This window comes from Delphinus delphis, chromosome 1, assembly GCF_949987515.2.
Source record: "Delphinus delphis chromosome 1, mDelDel1.2, whole genome shotgun sequence".
NCBI classification, from domain to species: domain Eukaryota; kingdom Metazoa; phylum Chordata; class Mammalia; order Artiodactyla; family Delphinidae; genus Delphinus; species Delphinus delphis.
Genome location: NC_082683.1, coordinates 26605879 through 26624875, shown reverse-complemented (window position 1 = coordinate 26624875; position 18997 = coordinate 26605879). Strand labels below are relative to the sequence as shown.

The 18997-nt window shown below is 48.9% G+C and overlaps 2 protein-coding genes across 2 annotated transcripts in view; one reads left to right on the top strand and one right to left on the bottom strand.

The window, feature by feature from the left end:
- The window catches only part of CSMD2 (CUB and Sushi multiple domains 2), a 667671-nt gene that overhangs the window by 283845 nt on the left and 364829 nt on the right, over window positions 1-18997 (top strand).
- HMGB4 (high mobility group box 4) lies at window positions 16507-17064 on the bottom strand. The gene has a single exon (XM_060003526.1). The coding sequence runs from the start codon at window positions 17062-17064 to the stop codon at window positions 16507-16509; it is 558 nt and encodes a 185-aa protein (XP_059859509.1).

Genomic DNA, 18997 nt, shown 5'->3' with positions numbered 1-18997 from the left:
CCTCCGTCTCCTCACCAAGCTCTGCCGTAGCCCTGTGGGTACCGGTGCCCACATTTGATTTCCAACCCTCCACTCCCCAGCTGTTTAATCTTAGGCAAGTCATTTAACCTCTTTGAGCCTCATGCCCAGTTGGTGGTATTATAAATTAGCAGAACGTTTTCTGAGAAGGTAGTTTGACAGTACATAATGATTAAAATGTAAAAAATGCATGCCACTTTTAGGACTTTATCTTGAGGAAATAGTGAGAGGTCTTTGTAAAATGGATACACAAGGATGTTCCTTGCAGTGATATTTATTATAGTGGGGAAAAGGCAACAGTATATTTCCAGCATTAATGGTTCCATTAACTGTGGTACATGTGGCTGATAAAACGTGTAGCAATTAATTTCAAAGAATGTTCAAAGAAATTGGAAAATGCTTAATATGATATTATGTGAAAAAAATCAACATACGAAACAGTGTATATAGTATGAACTAACATTTTTACACACATCCATATATAATAGTCACTAAAGAAAGAAGACAAGAAAAGTAGTAACACCATGAGCTCAGAATGGGGTGCTAATGTATTTTTTAATGTTCTTTTGTGTTCTCTTAAAGTTTTACAACAAGCATATGTTACTTTCTGGATGCAGAAAAATCAGTAAAAGTTAAAATACATTTTGATAGTTTCTACCATCTGCAGGATGAGGAACAAACTTCTTAGCAGAGGATTTTCATAATCTGACCCCATCCTAAAACAGCAGCTTCATCTTCTGCCACTTCTCCCCACTACCACTAGCTCCTCCCACCACTCCCTTGCCTTGCTTCAGCCACTGTAGCTACTTGCCATTCTGTAAATACATCATGACCGTGCATCCTGTCATGCCTTTATCCTTCCTGCATTCTCCATCTGGAATGACCTTCTCCACATTTTTCCAGAATCAATTCAAGTATCTCTACCTCTTCCTTGATAGTTAATTATTTCCTGCTCTTTACCCCTGCAGAAATGTGTGTGTGTGTGTGTATAGATATAGATATAGACATAGATATTTTTAATAGTTACTTATTTAGTGTCTGTCACCCCCACTTTCCCTTTATTCAAGATTTTGTGGGAACCCCAAAGAGGGAAGGCCAATTCTGTCTTGGACAGTGAGGAAAGCATTCAGAGGAGAAGATGTTTGATTTGGGTTCTTGAAGAATGAATAGGAGTTTGTCAGCTAGACAAAGGATGATAGACATCTCACACAATTCTAGAACCAGCTCCCAGCTGACAAGCTCTTGTACCTATTTCTAGCATAACCCTTATCTCACTACAGAGTGTGCTGTCTAAGGATATGTGTATCTCCCCAATCAGACAGTAGGTCCTTGAAGGTAGAAAATGTGCCTTGTTTTCCTTGCAGTGTTCAGCAGAGTGCCTGGCATATACTGGGCATCGTAAAGACATTTTTTGTCCCAGAGTATGAAGGGCTGAAAGTACCAAACCCGTAATTACCTTTCTCCTTGTGTGAGTGCACATGGACAAAGATCGTATTCTTGTCTCTTATCACTGGTTTCAAGTATGGGCCCAGAGATGCTGAAAATACATACTCTATAAATTGTCTGCTGATTTGAACCAAATTGAAGAAGTCGCTCACTTGGTAGACATTAAGAGGATCTTATGCAACATTTGGACTTCATTTGAGTATAAAAATTTCACCAGTATGAGCTTTGATTCCCTTTTAGACAACATGCCATGGTTTCAGAATGATGCCTTCGAAATAACTCCTGTTTGAGTAATGTTTCTCTTGGACTCATAAAATCTTTATGGCAATCTTTTCTCATCTGATAGACTATGAAAAGGAAGAGAGAGCCAGAACCACTGAGTGGGGAATGCAGTATTTTCTCATATGTGGGTCGCACACTTATTGGAAATAGTTTTTAAATGCAAATACAATACCAACAGCCATTAGCTAAAAAACCCCAGCTCTGTCCAAAGTGCTGAATCTGTGGGTACTCTCTGATTAAGAGTAAGTGGTATGGAAATTATGCATCCATTCAGATAGAAGGTTTGAATGTATTAAAAATCCAGTAATAGCCATACTAAGGATAAGAACACAAATACTGGCAGAAATAAAACACAAATGAACAGCTTAGTGTCCCCAGTTGCAAAAAAAAAAAAAAAAAGAAAGACAGAGAGAAAAAATAAACTGATAAAGCTGAGCTCTCAACCCAGTTATGCGAAGGAGCACTGCGTTGGGAGCCATGCATTAATTCAACACAGATTTTTCAAGCGCCTACTATATATTAGGCATTGTACTAAGACACTGAATGAGATAAATCATAATCTTTGGTCTCCACGAGGTCACAATCGGTGCTTGCTCGACCACTACCCCACTGTTGACCTTGGGCAATTTACTTAACCTTTCAAGGCACAAAGCTCTCATTTAAAAATTTGGGAAAATAGGATCTCACAAGATTACTGTGCAAATTAACTAACTTAATGTTTGCAAAGCGCTTTGCCCAGGGCTACAAAGCACAACAATACCTGCCCCGCCCCGCTCATGGGACAAAGCATATCAAAGCTCTCAGTGAATGTTACATGTTAGTATTATGTGTCACATTATGCTATGTTCTTTCTATCCATTATTTCATGTATGCTCTCATTTACTCTGTACCGGTAATGTGGGATAGGGTTTAAACAACCACTTTACACAGGTGAGGAAAATGAGGCTCAGAAGAATGGAGTTGGAAGAATTAGTCACCCAAGTTCATACCTTTGGTCGGTAGTGTGGACAGAGTTCAGGGCCGACTCTTTTCACTCTAAAGCCAATGCTTATAACTATGATGATGCTGATTAGAGCAGGACTTGAAAACAGACCAACTGTCCACATTAACAACTGGGGAAAAAGGCAAATTCTGCCCTCATGTGGGCCTGCATATTTTTGAAAAGGAAAATTCTGAGAGAGTGGGTAGCCACATGGCCTAGGTGCTTGTGTGAATTTTAGGTCAGGGACACTTGTGGGCTGATGGAGAAGGGAAGGATAAATCCTAGCACTCAGGAGAATGGGGCCAAACCCCAGAAATGCCAGAAGGTTTCACCAGCCTCCTAGCCCATGAGGAAGCAGGAGTGGGGACCAGAGACTACAGCAGGCCAGTTAGGCGGACAGGCCACAAGTCAGTGGTATGGTTAACTACAGAGTCTGCAGGGGCTCTGGGGGCTGAACCCCACAGAACCCATGGCATCTTGGATTGGGGTGGGGAGTATGCGGGAGGAGAACAGACTATTTCCAGAATCCACTTGACTCGAGGACAAGGGCCTCATGATGAATTTTCTGCTAGAGACTCACTGGCACTGGGACAGGGCAGGTTGAAACAGAATATGTGGCTAAGCAAAGGTGGGCATCACAGAAGCCACTGTCTCACATACTCTATTTGAACCTCCGGCTGAGATAAATCTGTGATTTGCTGCTCTGTGTCCCATGGAGCAGGGTGGCGGGGTGGGGGTGGGGGTGGGGGCCGAGGGAGAATGGGACTTCTGAATTAGTGACAACACATTGCTTACCTTGGTGGTAACTATGTGCTTTTTTTCTTTTTTCTTTTTTTTTTAGGCCAAGTACTTAAGATTCAGTCCTACAGACTCCACATAAATATATATTCTCTTTGCTTTTCTCCCTGTGGGAGGGCAGCATAGGGCTACAAAGCACAACAATACCCGCCCCCCTTTTCCCGCAAAACTGCCCAATAAACAGCGAATGCTATTTGAACTCCCTTGATTGAAATGGAAAGGTCACATCTCAGTAGTGTCTTTGGGGCTTGTTTTTCCCATTTGTGACAACGCTGGGCTGTCCTGGGGCTCCCTAAGGTGCCCTTCCAGCCCTGACCTTCCGTGAGTGTCTTTTAAACACAGAGAGTCTGGCCAGTCCTCAGGCAGGTACACGGATCAATGAGGGCTCTGCATTGCATTGTGCTCCCAGGGCCTCCGCGTCTGCTGCGTTCCACCCCTGCTGCCGCTGTCAGATCGATGTGGGGACCAGATGGCTGTGCTGTGTCATAACAATGGCTTCTTTGCAGGGACTCTTCTCAGTCCTTTTCCTTCAAGCTGTGGAGTCCAAGGGCAGCCGTGCCTCACACCCCAGCACTCTGGGGAGGCCCATGTTGGCTTCTGATAAAGGTCAGCAGGGGTCTCTGGAATGGGCCATGGGCGGCTCCCACTCACCTGTGGTACCGGCTGCTCCCATCTCATGTACCAACGGGACCTGGCCTCGTCTTCCACTGAAGCTGAAGGGAAGGCATGGAGTGTCAGAAAGCAATGCAGGAGCTTCAGGTTGTTTCCAATGCCTCACCTTCATGCGGTAATGGCCTCGTGGGGATGGCTCCTGGATGGAATCCAAAGGGTTTACTGACTAAATACATGGGACAGAAAGTGCTGGAGAGCAGCTCTCTCAGGTGTCGTAGTCTACTCCCCTTCGCTCTGATTGTTAAGCAGTACACACAGTCCCCGATGGTCACTCCCATCCCTGAGTCTGCCTGACCTTCTAGCTTTAGGGACCAAGTGACTGACTCCCAGTTTCCACATCTGTTGCCTTGAATTAGCAAGAGAGAGGATCTGGTTGGCCCAGCTCATTAGTCGAGTGTCAACTTCTTATCCAATCAGCTGATACCAAGAAGGGGGGTGCTTAACTGGAACAGACATAGCTGCGAGAAGGAGCCCACCCCTTCCGCAGCGAGCTGAGGAGCGGGCAGCACGGCAGCCCTGAGCAGAGGGCTTGGGCTGGGCACGCAATCCAAGGCATATCTTCTACGTGGGTTTCACCGTTCCAGCTTCTCCTCGGTCTCCCTCAGGAGGTAACGGAGAAAACTACTTTTCTCATCTACCTCCTCGAGCAAAACAAAATCAGACCGACTAAGGGCCTGGCACTCTGCGAAGAGAACTTGAGAGCAATTTCACGGGGCCCTCACCACTACAATGTTGTCTGTCTGGCTTTCACAGTCTACAAAGGGAAGCTCTGTAAATACCAGAGATTACTGTGATTACTGTGAATCCTCTAAGCAGCTAAATTCCCCCAATTCGCACAGTTGTAATGCCTCGGGATTTAGAGATATAATTAAGAACAGATGAGCCTCAAGAAGGTTGATGACAGTGATGTGGGATTGCATGAAACAGCAGAGGGAATGTTGATGGGAGTTCGAGGACTTCATCTCCCTCAAGTGGTGGTGGAACGCGGCCTGGAGGGGGTTGGAGGCAGGAAGGACCTTGATTACTGGCGTCCCTGGGCCCAGGAGTCCTTGCCTCCCAGTCTTCCAGAACTGGGGACACAAACTACAAACCTGCTCAACCGCTTAGGACTAACGAGAGCTGATTCAGCCTTGGGCTGTGGCGCTGAGGCCACTCTGAACAGCCGCCTGCTGCTGTGGGATGGGAGGGGCCCCACTGGCCACTTCTGACCCCTTTCCTCTCGGGCAGCCTTCTGCCCACACATCAGCCGTGGCACGGGAGGGCTTTGGCTGCAGCACTGAGTCTTTCCCTCCGACCCCGCCCTGGGCCCCTTTTAGTTTTTACTCATTTCTCAGTGGTTTTACTACTTACTGAAAGGCACAGGAATACCAATAAGGCAATACTATGTTTTATTTGATCTATCCACTGCGGTGAGCTGAATCTATAGTATTTGTCATGCCGAGAGTGTTTTGACCTTCCAAAAGGAAACAAGTGCTCTCTGAACCAGAGCCAAGCGAGCAGCTTAGACCCTTCCATGAGCAAAAGTCTGGGACCAGGGGAGTTCCAGAGTACGCAATCACCATCGAAATGTGACTAGACTTGTTGAGGTTGAAGTCCTTGCAGCAAGGGAAGGGAAGGGGCTGTGATCCAACAGCTACCATGAGGGAGTAGAGTGAGGGTGCTGGAGCCAGCATGCCTGAGTTCTGCTCCTTGATAGCTGTGTGACCTCAGAGAAGTTGCTTAGCCTCTCTGTACCTCCATCTTCTCTCCTGCAAACCAGGGACTCTAATAGAACCTGCCTCACGGGGCGGCTGTGTTAGATGAGTCTGTACATGTGAGATACTCAGAACAGTGGCTGGCACACAGGAAGTGCTCGGAGGGGACTCTTCTGTCCCCCAGTGTTGCATAGGTGCCTTACACTGTGTCTCTTCCATTTTTTTTTTTCTCACAATAACTGTGGGAAACAGACTTTTACATTCCCATCATGCGTAAGAAGAAATTGGATCTAAGATGTTCAGAAAATGGCCCAGGGCCGGGTAGCTAGTAAGTGGCAGGGACAGATTTCGAAAGTGAAGATCTCCAGCTCTCTATTTCACCATCGTAGCCAGTCCCCTTCATGGTCAGCCTGGCTTCCCGTAGTCATACCCCTTCCCCTCCTGTCCCCTGAGTCCCTCCGCACCCACTACAGTTTCAGTGATGCTGGAATCACAGCACCACTTCTTAGCTTTGGCAACTCTCTGAGCCTCAATTTCTTTTTTCTGTAAACTGGCACAATAACAGGGCCTGTTGGGAAAGGGAACAGCAGCCCCTGAGGACCAGAGACTGGCCTGGTGCTGGGAGCTGGCCTGTACCCCACACCTAGACTTTGGCATGTGAGCGCTACACGACCGTGATGGATTAAGACAAAAACAAGACTACTTCGTAACCACATCTGAACTCAGACACAAACAAGGACATTACGGAAAAACTAAAGTGACCGACCATCCCCCTCCCTCTTGGCTAACATGAGTGACCGCTGCTCCTTTACCAATTCCAACTTTAGTCTTGCTTCATTCCTCCCACCTTCTAGATAAAATTTATTAAGTACCCAATGGTAGAAGTATATTGACTTCCTGACAGCATCCAATCCAGAGCAAAGCTCCACTTCTTTGAACCTCCCCCAAATCACCTAACGCAAACCTAATTCCTACAGTAAGTTCTTTCCAACCTCCTGTTACTGAGATGCCCCACAGTTCCCAGGGCTGTGTGTTCTCCCTCTCTCGGCAAAGAGCCAAAAGTCCCCTTTGTTCAACTACGGGTGGATTCCCGGTGGTCTTTGGCTGTGGTCTGTGGTTGGAGGTGGCAGGGGCAGGGGGAATTGACACTGCCTTCTACTGATGCCCGGCGAGCATTAAATCAGGTCCTGGAACACAGTAAGTGCCCAATACATGCTGGTTATTAGCATTATATGTATTACTAAAAATATCTTCCTCCTTCGGACGGAGCTGGTGTGCACAGGTACCTCTCACCAACCAGCACCTTCTTCTCTGAAATCCATGCAGACGCCCCCTTACGCTTGCCCTGGGCACGGCAGCACACCCTTTTGCATTTTCTCACAGACCTTTACTCCACACTGCAGACCCCAAGCCCGTAAAAATCCTTTATCACCCGTGACATGCGGGTGGAGGACATCCTCTCAGGGTGTTTAGACAGCATTGGGGGGGATGGCAGGAGGGCCAGGTCGGCAGTGGAGTGACCATCAGGTGTTGGCAGGCCCCCTTCTGCTTCCTGGCAGAGCAGACGCTGTGCAAATGGACGCTCCCTCACCCACTCGCCAGAGCCGCGTGGGCCAGAGGAGCCGGGCTGGATTCTTCAGCGCAAATGTACTCGCAGCTGCATCCACCAGGGGCAGCCCCAGGGACCGCAGAGCTCTTTCATGCCCACTGCTGCTAATTGCAGATAATGCATTAAAAATACAGAGCCGCATCTGTTCATTTCAACATGAGTATCGAGGAATTTACATGGTTTGTAATGACAGGGTGTGAGGGCGGGGAAACGCTTATCCTGCCTGCGGGCCAGAGGCACAGCTGTGAGCAGAGAGCTGGAGGTGTGATTTCTGGTGCCCAACAAATTCTCTGGGTGACAGCCAAGCCCTGCCTCGGAGGCGCCAAGGGAAAGATCCAGGTATTTCTCCGGAAATGCCAAACACAGAGTGTGTGTCTGGGCCTCCTGGCCCAACTCTGCCTGTGTAGAGTTCCCGAGAGAGAGGAGGGAACTGACACTGCCAAGCCCGGGACGGGAGGAGCCTCTCCAGGTTCCATTGCTCATTTTCCAGCACCAAGCGCCTCGCCTAGAGTCTCAGTTCCTCATCTGCAAAATGGGGGTGTTTAAAGTTTCTGCCTCATTCAGTTCATTAGTAAATAAGATCGGTACATGTAAATTGCCTCAAACACTACCAGGCATGGCATAGCTACGTAAATAACAGTTTTCTATTATTATTTTACTGCATGTCAAGCATTGTGTTAGATTTTAAGGGTACCAGGATGAATAAGGCAAGGCACCTGCCCTCCTTCACTAGTCAAGACAAACACTAGTTAAGATGTGATATGAATGAGATGGTGATGTGATATGGGAGCACAGAAGAGGGTGGGAGGGTCCAAGAGGGCTTCCTGGAGGACGGGACACTTGACCTGAGTCTTGTCTGAAGGTGGAAGTTTACCAGACCTAAAAGGTAGGATGAGTTCACCCTGGAGTAGCATGTGCAAAGGCCCCGAGGAGAGTGTAGTGTTTCTGGGAGAAATACTGCAGGGCAGGACCTTAGGGTGGGTGTATTAAGCATCTATTCCTGTTTAACAAATCATCCCAAAACTTATGGTTTGAAGCAACGTTTATCACCTTGTCTGCATGTTAGGAATCTGGGTGTGGCTCAGCTGGGTTCTTCTCCAGGCTTAGTTTCTCACAGGGCCGCCATCAAGGAGTATTCCAGGGCTGTGATCATCTCAAAGCTCAGCTGGGGAAAAGGATTTGCTCCAAGCTTATTCCCAGGGTGCCTTGAAGGATTTTGAGTTCCTCAGTGCTGTTGACCAGAGGCTACCTCCGTTCCTTTCCATTGGGTAGCTTTCAACATGGCTTCTGGCTTCGTCAGGGTGACTCCGAGAGAGAGGAAGACAGGAGCCACAGTCTTCTATAAGCTAATCTCAGAAGCGGCAGCCCGTCACTTTTGCTGTATTCCCTGTGTTGGAAGTCACTAGGTCCAGCCCACACACCAGGGGAGGGGGCTGTACAAGGGTGTGAATGCCAGGAGACAAAGACCGTTTAGTCACTTCTGAAGCTGCCTACCGCCAGCTGCCCTCCAACCCCCAATGATTCATGTCCTTGCCACATGCGACACACAGTTACCCCTTCCCAAGGCCCCCAAAAGCCTCATCCCGTGAAAGCATCAGCACAAAGTCCAGAATCTCACCATCTAAATCAAGTTCAAGTGTGGTTGAGGCTCTTGGGTGTAGTTTCTTGAGTACAGGTCCTAGAGTGCTGTAACTCTGGATCGGTAGCTCTGCAAAACTAGACAGACAAGTTCTCTGTCCCCACTCACCTGACATACAGTGGTGGGATAGGTACAGGGTAATGGCTCTAGACATTCTTACTCAAAATGGGGGACAATGTGGGGCAGAAAAAAGTCCCTGGTCCATAACAATTCTGAAATCCATCCAGGAATATATTGGAAGTTTCTTGATTAGTTTTAAAATCTGGGAATATTTAACTGCACCTTCTGAGTTCTTGATTTCTCCCTCTGAGTCTTCCTTTTTTTTTTTCTTCATGAAAGGAAGTACATGTTTGAAGCTGACTTTTCTTCAGCCTGCTTCCTGCTGAGAATTTTGGGAGGCCAGTGACCTTTTTTGTTTTGTACTGTCTCTGTCCTTTTTAGTCCAAGCTGACAGTGTTTCTTCTGATAATAGTTTTCTCCAAAACTTTGTGGGTCTTCTGTAAATTTCATCGAGAGCCGCTCTCTTACACAAAAGCCACAACCACAGATTTCTTTGAACTAAACTTCTCTACCTTGGGCTTCCGCTAAGAAGGTCAAGGGACGATGCTCATATGCTTCCCAGAGGCCCTATTGTTTGATCTTGGGGATCTGTAAGGCCCACCCTAATCTCTCTAAAGGGCCTTTATGTGGCTGAATAATACTACAGTCCTTTGATCTTTCCTAGGTCTTAGCCAAAGGCTGCACAGTCACACCCTCGGCTTTATCTCCAGACCACCTTTTCTCAACACTGCTCAAAGCCATCTCTTAATTTTAGCATCCTTTGCTGTCTTGGGAGGCTGAGAACTTTCCAAACTATGAAGTCTGGCTCCTTTTCAACCACCTTTCCCTCAATTTATCTCTCTTCTCACATAAGCAGCAAGAAGAAACCAGCCAGTACCTTCAACCCTTTGCTTGGACACCTCCTTAGCTAGATCACAAAGTTGATTCGGGGCATGTCCTGCCTTCCATATCCCTGCAGACGACATTGTCGCTAAACTTTCTTCCACTGCATAACAAGGATCCCTTTCTTCCAGTTTCCAGTAACATGTTCTCACTTCCTTTTGAACCTTCACCAGCAACATCCTCAAAGTCCAGGCTTCTCTAACAAGGTCTTCAGAATACTCCCAGCCTCTACCCACAGCCTGGTTCCAAAGACATCTCACTTTTTTAGATATTTTTCATGGCCCTATCCCCCTCTTGATACCAAAATCTGTATCCATTATCTATTTCAGTTTGTAACAAATTATCCCAAACCTCAGTGCCATGAAACCACATCTATCACCTTAGTTGCTACGGGGCAGGAATCAGGTACGGCTTAGCCGGGCCTGTCATAAAGTTGCAATAAAAGTGTCTGCTTCCAGGCTTACTCACGGTTGCTGGCAGGATTCAGATCCTTGCCAGCTGTTTGAGGGCCTCAGTTCCTTGCTGGGCATTGACCAGAAGCCACCCTCAATTCCTTGCCATGTGGGCCTCTCTACAGGGTGGCTTTCAACATGTCGGTTTGCTCTGAGCAAAAGCGAGAAAGAGACAGAGCAAGAGAGAGACTTTCGTAGCCTAGTCCCTTCCGAAGCAGAGACATCCTGTCACTTCGGCCCTATTCTGTGCATTAGAAGGAAGTCATTAGGTCCAGCCCACACTCAAAGGGAGGAATCACACAAGGGTGTGAATCCCAGAAGGCCTGGTTCACTGGGAGCCATTTCAGAAGCTGAGTGTGGGCGACAGTGCAACTCGTGAGGCAGCAGTGGCCTGATTATCCTGTGTCAGACTCCCGTAGTGAGGGGCAACCACTGAAATGTTTCACTGCTGCCGGGGAGGAGTCTTCACATATCGCTCAGCCAGCTGGAGCAGAGAAAGGACTGGAAAGGGAGCAACAAGTAGGGGGAGCTGTTGCAAGGCAACTGTTACAAGGGGGTGGCCGCAGGGGGACGCTCAGTACCTCACTGCTGATCCACCCAGAGGTCAAGGCCAGTCTGCAGGGTCACATGACCCCCTTTTGGCCTCTGGCCAGGCTCTTTCTCCTGCTTGAACTGCCTTTGTGTGTGTTGTTCTCTCCTCCTTTGAAGCATCCCTTAGAGACCAGGGCAGGCACCCCTATCTGCTGGGCACTTCTGACACATCAGACTTCATTTACAAGGATGTCCCAGACATTTCGTTTATCATCCCGCACACCTGGAGGGCAGGTATTGTTTGTGGGCATGTGATTAGAGGTGCATGACGAGACACAAAGGTGCCAGGGCTTTGTGACTTCACCCTGGTGACCTCACCCTGGCCAGGGGCCTGGTCCTCAGTCTTATAGGCCCAGAAACTGGACCTTTTTGTCCCCAAACATGCTTTAGTGGAGGCTGAAATCAACTCTAAGATCCCAGTGATGCTGTGTGGCCCAGATGCTAATCGATTGTTTGCAACTGGGATCGACTCCTCCGTTGGGATTTGGGGGAAGCCCCCCCAAATCAATAAACAAACAGACAAATAAATACTCCTTTGTCAAGTTCAGAATCAGTTGGCAGATGAAAGAGAAAGACAGATGAGGATGAACCTTTCACCTTTATCGCTGATGAACTGGTTGGAGAGCAGACCTGGGCACACTTTGCAGCTGGGATTGGCTGGGGGAGGAGGGAAGAGCAGGCCAGCGCTTCCTCTCTCTCAACCTACTAGGCAGATCAGTGATGCCTCCTCTTCAGAGTAAATGCCAGGGCTGCGCGAGGAGAAAGGACTCCTCTGTGGTCCTGGGACCAGCAGCATCAGTACCACCTGGGAACTTTTAGAAATGCAAATTATTATCCTAATGCAAATTAGGCCCAACTCCCAGAAGAATTGAATCAAACTCCAGGGGTGGGGCCCAGCATTCTGTATCTTAATAAGGTCTGAGGTGTCTCTAATGCAACCTCAAAGTTGAGAACCACTGTGGGAGCTGCTCCACATGGAAATCTGAGGCCTGGGAAGCAGTGCGCTCCTGGAATATTTTGCCACCCGTGCCTGTCCTTCCCCCCATCTCTGGGAAAACAGATCACAGGGAGAGACGTTTCACAGCTTCCACATTTGACTTTTAGCTTACAGCTGCTCCCAGGAGGACCAAGTGGAGCTTCCTGATTATCTCCCCTCCAAAAGGGAAGAAGGTCATGGATTTGGTATTCGCTAGCCTTGCTCTTTCTCTTGCAGACCTGGGAGGCGCTAGCATCCCCTTATTGGCCTTGGTAGTCTTTGAAGACGCTAGAATGACCATTAACCAGAAGTGGAAATGGAAGCACATGGATCCCCTGCAGAAAAGCCTCTTTGGCTCCCATAGCCCTTAGGTTTCAAAATAAACTCCTTGCCAAGGCCTGTCCTCTCCAACTGCATCTCAGCCACTCACTCACCCCTCCAGTCATTCTAGCCTCCCTCTGTGTAATATGCCAAGCTCACTCCTGCCTCAGGATCTTTGCACTTGCTGTCCTACTACTTGAACAACTCTTCCCTAAGGCCTTGGAAGGCCTGGCTCCTTCTCGTCCTTTAAATCAAAACCCAAATGTCATCTTCCCTGACCACCCATTTAAAGCGCCCTCAACCCCACTTGTCATTGTTTATCTCATTAGCCCGGTTTATTTTCTTCAGAGCACTTGACACTATCAAAAAATGACCTGGTGTGTTTATTTGTTGACTTGTTTATTTATAAGAGATCAGGGGCCTCGCTGCCTCCCTGGTAGTAGAACAGTTTCTGGTACGTTGCAGGCTTAAGATTGACATGAATATTTGCTGAATAAATGAACACAGGAAAAGGCTCTGGGAGAGAAGGGTCAGAGTGGAGTGATTCAGGCATTAAGACAACCATGGGCCCAAAGACTCAGCCTCCTTCTTCCCCAGGGCAGGGGCCCCTGAGCCCAGCCGAGTGGGTCTGCGTGGAATGCTGGTACCGCACCAGGTTTTCTGCCTGCTTTTCCTCTCGCCCATTATCTTAGACCCAGGCTCCCCCTACTTCTCCTCCTCCCCTCCTTCCCCCTTCACTGTCATTACATTACAGTCATCAGAAGCCAGCAGATTCACAGCCTCCTGTCGGCTTTTTCATAAAGGACTGTTAATAGAGTTAGTTTTCAGCGGGGGCGCTGCAAACTGTTGTCAAAACTCTGACTTAGCCACCCACATTCACGTAATTAATCACAGAGGAATCCAGAAAAGAGTGGCATGAGGGCTGGGGTCCAGCTGTGTGGGGGCCCTCTTCCCAGAGGGGACTGTCATGTAACACACAGCCGCTGCCCACCAAGAGCCAGGCTGGAAACAAGACAGCCTCCCTGGAACCACTGCAGAGTACAAGTCAGGATCTAATTAGCACTGGGGGGCGTCCGCCACCTTCCAGAGGTTGGTAGCAAAGGAAAAGAAATTAAACAGGTGGGGTAGAGGCTGGAGGGAGAAAGAAAGTTAAAGATGGTTTATTTTAAGATGACAAGGAAGCCGGCATTTATTGAGTACTGTATTAGTTATCTATTGCTGTGTAGCCCATTACCACAAACTTGTTGGCTTAAAACAACACATGTTCATTATCTCCTCATTTCTCTGGGTCCGAATCCGGTAACAGCTTAGCTGGGTCCACCACTTGAGGTCTCACAAGGCTGCAATCAGGGTGTCAACCAGGGCTGAGTTCTCATGTGGAGGCTCAGCTGGGGAAGGATACACTTCCCTGCTCACGTGGTTGCTGCAGCACTTAGTTTCTTGTGTCTGTAGGACTGAGAGCTTTGGTTTTTTCCTGGCTCTTGGTCCGAGGCACCTTCAACTCCTAGAGATTCCCCACAGTTCCTTGCCACGTGGGCTTTCCCAGCTTGGCCACTTACTTCATCAAGCCAGCAGGAAGAATCTCTATAGAGCAAATCCACCAGCAAGATAGAGTTTTATATACCATGGTGTAATCACAGAGGAAATCACGTCCCATCTCCCCTGCCCTATTCTGTTGGTTAAAGGCAAGTCACAGGGGAACTTCCCTGGCGGTCCAGTGGTTAAGACTCCATGCTTCCACTACAGGGGGCGCAGGTTCGACCCCTGGTCGGGGAACTAAGATCCCGCATGCCGTGTGGTGCGGCCAAAAAAGGAAAAAAACAAGGGAAGTCACAGATTCTGCCCACATTTAATGGGAGGGGGGTCGTACCAGGGTGTGAACACCAGGAGGGGGAAATCATAGGACAGCCGCCCTAGAGGGTCAACCACAGTACCTTTTATGTGCTAAGGACCGTGCCAAATGCTTTTGCGTGTGTTACATCATTTAATCACTAAAACAACCTGAGGGGCAGGCATCATCCCCTTTGCACAGATGAGAAACCTGAGACAGAGGAACGAGAACTTACTTGCCCAAGGTCCTGCCAGTGATCAGAACCACTTGTGTCAGGACAGCAAGCTTACAGGCTGGAGGGTCAGCATCTTTACAGGAGGAGCAAGGGCCCGAGGTTGGTGGGGAAGAGGATAGTGAGAGGGTTCTGGCTATGAGGCGTGAGACCAGGAGGGAAGATGGCTGTGGATGACACGTTGAGAAGGAAGAAAACCGACAGTGCTTCGTTTGATGATCTCTGTATTCTCAATGAAGCAGGAAATGAGGGTGTCTCCTGAGAGATTGGAGGTTGGGCTGGAGGGGAAGCAGAGACAAGTTGGAACAGCACCTGTGGGGAATGGGAGAGGGGGAACAGGAATCCGGCCAACATAAGTACAAGGTTGCCGAGGAGCGTAAAGCTGCTTCCTCCATGAAGACTTCAGCAGTTGCCTTGGTAGGTGGTATTCGCTCCCGCCCCCAGCTCTTTGTGCAGTCTACACTCTCCTCAGGCCTTGTAGGACTGTGGTTCGTGCCCGTGTCCATCCCTCTCGTCAGGGCAGGAACCTAACAGTAGACCACATTGGGCCTCCTGGTACCCAGCACAGGGTCTGGCGCGTGGGAGCCCTTCGTAAATGGCCTTGGTTCCAGACCCTGAATTTCTAAATCACTCCACGCTATTACCTCTCACCCCCTAAAGGCTGACCAAGTTCTAAAAGGCTATTCAAAACTACATATTTTTATTTTTGTTCCAAAAGTAAAATTTGAAACCACAGCAGGCTACAGAGATGCAGATCCCTCAGGGAATAGGGGTTTAGAGCTGGAATTGAGGAAGTCTTTTGCATGCAGAACGTGGTGACCAAAAATTTTGCATTTGGGCCCAGTCTCTTTGATATCAGAAGTCAAGGGCCATTTCAGAATATTCCATATCAATCTAGATTGGTGTGAAACATTGCCCACAGTGTATTATTGCCTGAAAAATACAGTCATAGTAGATGGAACAATCCCATTTGTATCAAATGACAAGTTTTGACTCATTTTAAGTGACAGAAAACCGAACTCAAACTATCTTAGACAAAATCCAAAACGTGTGGGCTTATCTTCAATGAAAAGTCCGGGATGCCAAAGGGACTAACATTTTGGCCTGAGAATGAGGCAGATGGCTGCCAACAGCCCCCAGGGCCGCATCCTCCTCTAGGATTCCTTACACCAGTCCTGAGGTCTACTCTGATTGGACCAACTTGGGTCACATGACCGTCACTGAGCCAATCACTGTAGCCAGGGGGATTCCATCTGATCCAGCCTTGGTCAGGATGGAGTCGGTGTGCTGTGAGCAGGAGAAAAGGAATGGATGCTGCGGTGGTCATACAGGCAGCAAATGTCCACTCTGTGTTGTGCTTACGTCCACAGAAAAATGACCGGGGAGATGCTCACCAAAATGTCAAGAAAAGGGTTCTCTCCAAGTTACAGTACTTGGGGCAGAGTCAGATGCCTCTTTGTATAAAATCAGCCCCATGCTTCATCCTAGTGACCACCACTGGAGTCTCATCCTGACCCACTAATAGTATCTAAGCCTTGCTGGAGGACCAGTTCTGGAATCCCTGGAGACACTGAGTCCCCTAAGGCCCACCTCAACTCGTTTCCCAGCCTCTGCTGGGGCCTGAATTGGGAGCCTGACCTGGACTCCAGGCCTTTTGCCCTCCTGGCGAGGAGGGTGGCAGGGCTGGCGTTTGCTCACTTCACTCTGAGTAGGGTCCTCCACCCTGGAGAACCACTTGGGACCAGGATGCTCCCACCCCCAGGACTCCTAGCTTCTTTACACCTGGAGATCCCCACCCCACCCTGCCTGCCCAAGCCGAGCCCGGTAAGTGCGGACCACACACTCTTCAGACTCTTGTCCCAAAGCCAGCCCCTCCTGGGATCCGTTTCCAAACCCTGATCTCAGCTCCACCATGCCACTCACTTGTTGCCCAAAGCGGCAGCAATGGCCCCCCTAACGCTACACAAGAGACCAGGGACAGGCAGTACCGGAGAATGGCATTTTATTTCTAATTGGATCCATCAGTTGCGTCTGACAGTTTCTTTGAACCGTCTGCGCCGGTTCTTAGCCGACCTTTGGAGGCTCTTCTTCCTGGCCTTACGGTAGATGCCCAGTTCCTCTTGGTACTTTGCTCTCAGGAAAGCTGCCCTTTGTTCATAGGGCTGCTTGTCGTAGGCTGTCATTGCTGACCACATCTTCCCCGAGGCCTTTGCCACCTGCACTACTGACCAGTTTGGATTCTCCCACTTGAGCTGGGCGTAGTGGTCTTGGCAGAAGAGTAGGAAGGACGATGGAGGTCGTCTGGGTGCGCCGGGGTCCCGCTTTCTCTTCTTCTTCCTGCCAGGGTAATTCATCATCTCCTCCTGGTATCGGGCTTTGTCGAGCTTAGCCAGGGCTTCATATTTGGCCTTTTCGTGCTTTGAGATAGACCTCCATTTCTCCGAACACTTTCTAGAGAACTCTTTAAAGCCAAGGTGGGTGTTTGGCTTCTGCTCCATGAACTTGTTTCTGTAATCCAGCAAAAAGTGGATATAAGAAGAGACATTTGCCTTGGGCCTTAGCTGGACTTCTCTTCCCATGTTCGTAAGATCATTTTATTTTCTGCATCTAGTAACTCAGACGGCAGAGACTTTTGTCTGCCACACTCCAGGAGCAATTAGAAGGTGCTCTGCTGGTGGTGAATGTTTCTCTCTGTAAGAGCTGCAGGCAGGGGTCCCCTTTTCAGTGGTGGTGGCATTGTTGGGTCAGAGGGGATTGTGACATCACTCACAAGCTGGCCACTCCAGGCCAGTGCTGGTGGCATTTGCATACAGGTGCTCTTACTGGTTGGCTACTTGGCGATCACATTTTGCTTCTCGTGAAAGATAATGGTTCATGCAGAGAAGGCTCTGGAGCGGTACCCGCCCCCCCGGAATGTTTCTCCTTGGTTTCCTGGAGGCAGTGGGCTTTGCTCAGTTGGGGAGCTTTCCATCCCTCGGATGTAGTAACAAGCCACGGGGTCTGCCTTCCCCGCCGTACGATTGTCAAGATGCCGCCTCATCCCTTCCAAAGACAGGTTGGAAATAATGAACACGAGGAGGTGGATGGCTCCAGAGCTGTCATGATGAAATGTGAAGTCTTTCTGTTTGCCTTGAACAGTGGCAGCTCATCCTGTACAAAGAGTTTAGTAGTAACTCTAAAAATAATCAGGTGTGGCAGCTGTGACTCGGTTCCTGTCAGGACAAAGTCGTCTAATTTAAAACCCAAGCACTTGGCCTATACATCTGAACTCTTCATTTCTCTGAGGAAATTGGGGGTGGGGCGGAGGTTAGGGAAGACGGGAGGAGAACCTTAAGATTTTACTAATTACGCCTGAGTCCATGAAAATGAGGCAGAACCCTTGGCCTATCAGGAGGCCCCCCTGCCTTTATCCCGGGGGTCCCCCTTTCTTGGGGCTAGAGCACAGAGCCCTAGCAGCTTCACTCAAACGAGTCGGCCTCTGGCTTTTTGAGAAAAAAGTTGCAAATGTTCCGTCAGTCTTCCAGCTGGAGGGAAAAGAAAAGAAAAGTGTCATTTATGGACCTTTGGACATTGCGAAGTCCTTGCTTACCTGGTCGTGGAGCTGATACCACTCAGTGCTTGATGACAGAGCCAGGTTTACAGGACTGGAACACTGAGTCTCATTAACATAAAATTAACCTGTTTCAGGTAAAACAGCCACTAACAGGTTGGATCTGGATTTGAACCGATTTGCCGGACCGGAGCCTCTGCTTCATGCCACCTGCACAGAACAGCTGCCTGGGGGGCCTAGGGTCTGGGTGCGTGGCCTCAGCAGCTGAGCTGAGTCTGACACTGAAACTTGCCTGAGGCTAGACCACATTTTGAATTTTGGCCAAGGCCATTTCCAAGGCTCCACAACCGATTTCACCTTCCATCTTACATAAAAGAAAGATGGATATTGACTAGAGTCTCCAAGCCTGAATTCTAGTCCCAGCTCGCCACGAGGCGGCTGGGCTACCCAAGCCAGTCCCTTCCTTCCTGTAAGCCTATGATGTTTCATCTATGAAATCAGTGATGTGGAATCAGTGTTCCACGGGCCAGGAAAGACCCTCGCGGTGACATGCTGTAGTTCTGTGGCCGGACTGGGGAGCCCGTGAGATACCAGATGCCAGGTCAGGGTGTCCGGGCCAGCGGTGGGGGCAGAGAGGTCTGGCCAGTGGGAACAGTTTAATCTGGGGACACTTCTCAGCCTAGGGAGCTTTTTGCCGCTAGGGTTCTTTGTCCCACGGTGGCCAGAGGTTGGCTCGTCTGTCTGTTGGACTTGAGCTGGGCTAACAAGATGAAGGAGACACAGCTCCTTCCTGGGCTAGAAGGCTGGGTTGTGAGGAGGAACTTGCGTAACATCCAGACGTGATAATCAGCTTTAGCTCAGACTCACAAAACGCCCAGCAGCTTCTTTGTGCCTCTGTTCACAACCTTCTGCCCCCTCTTAGGACGATAAGGTCCAGGAACATTAACTCCATGAGAGCCACC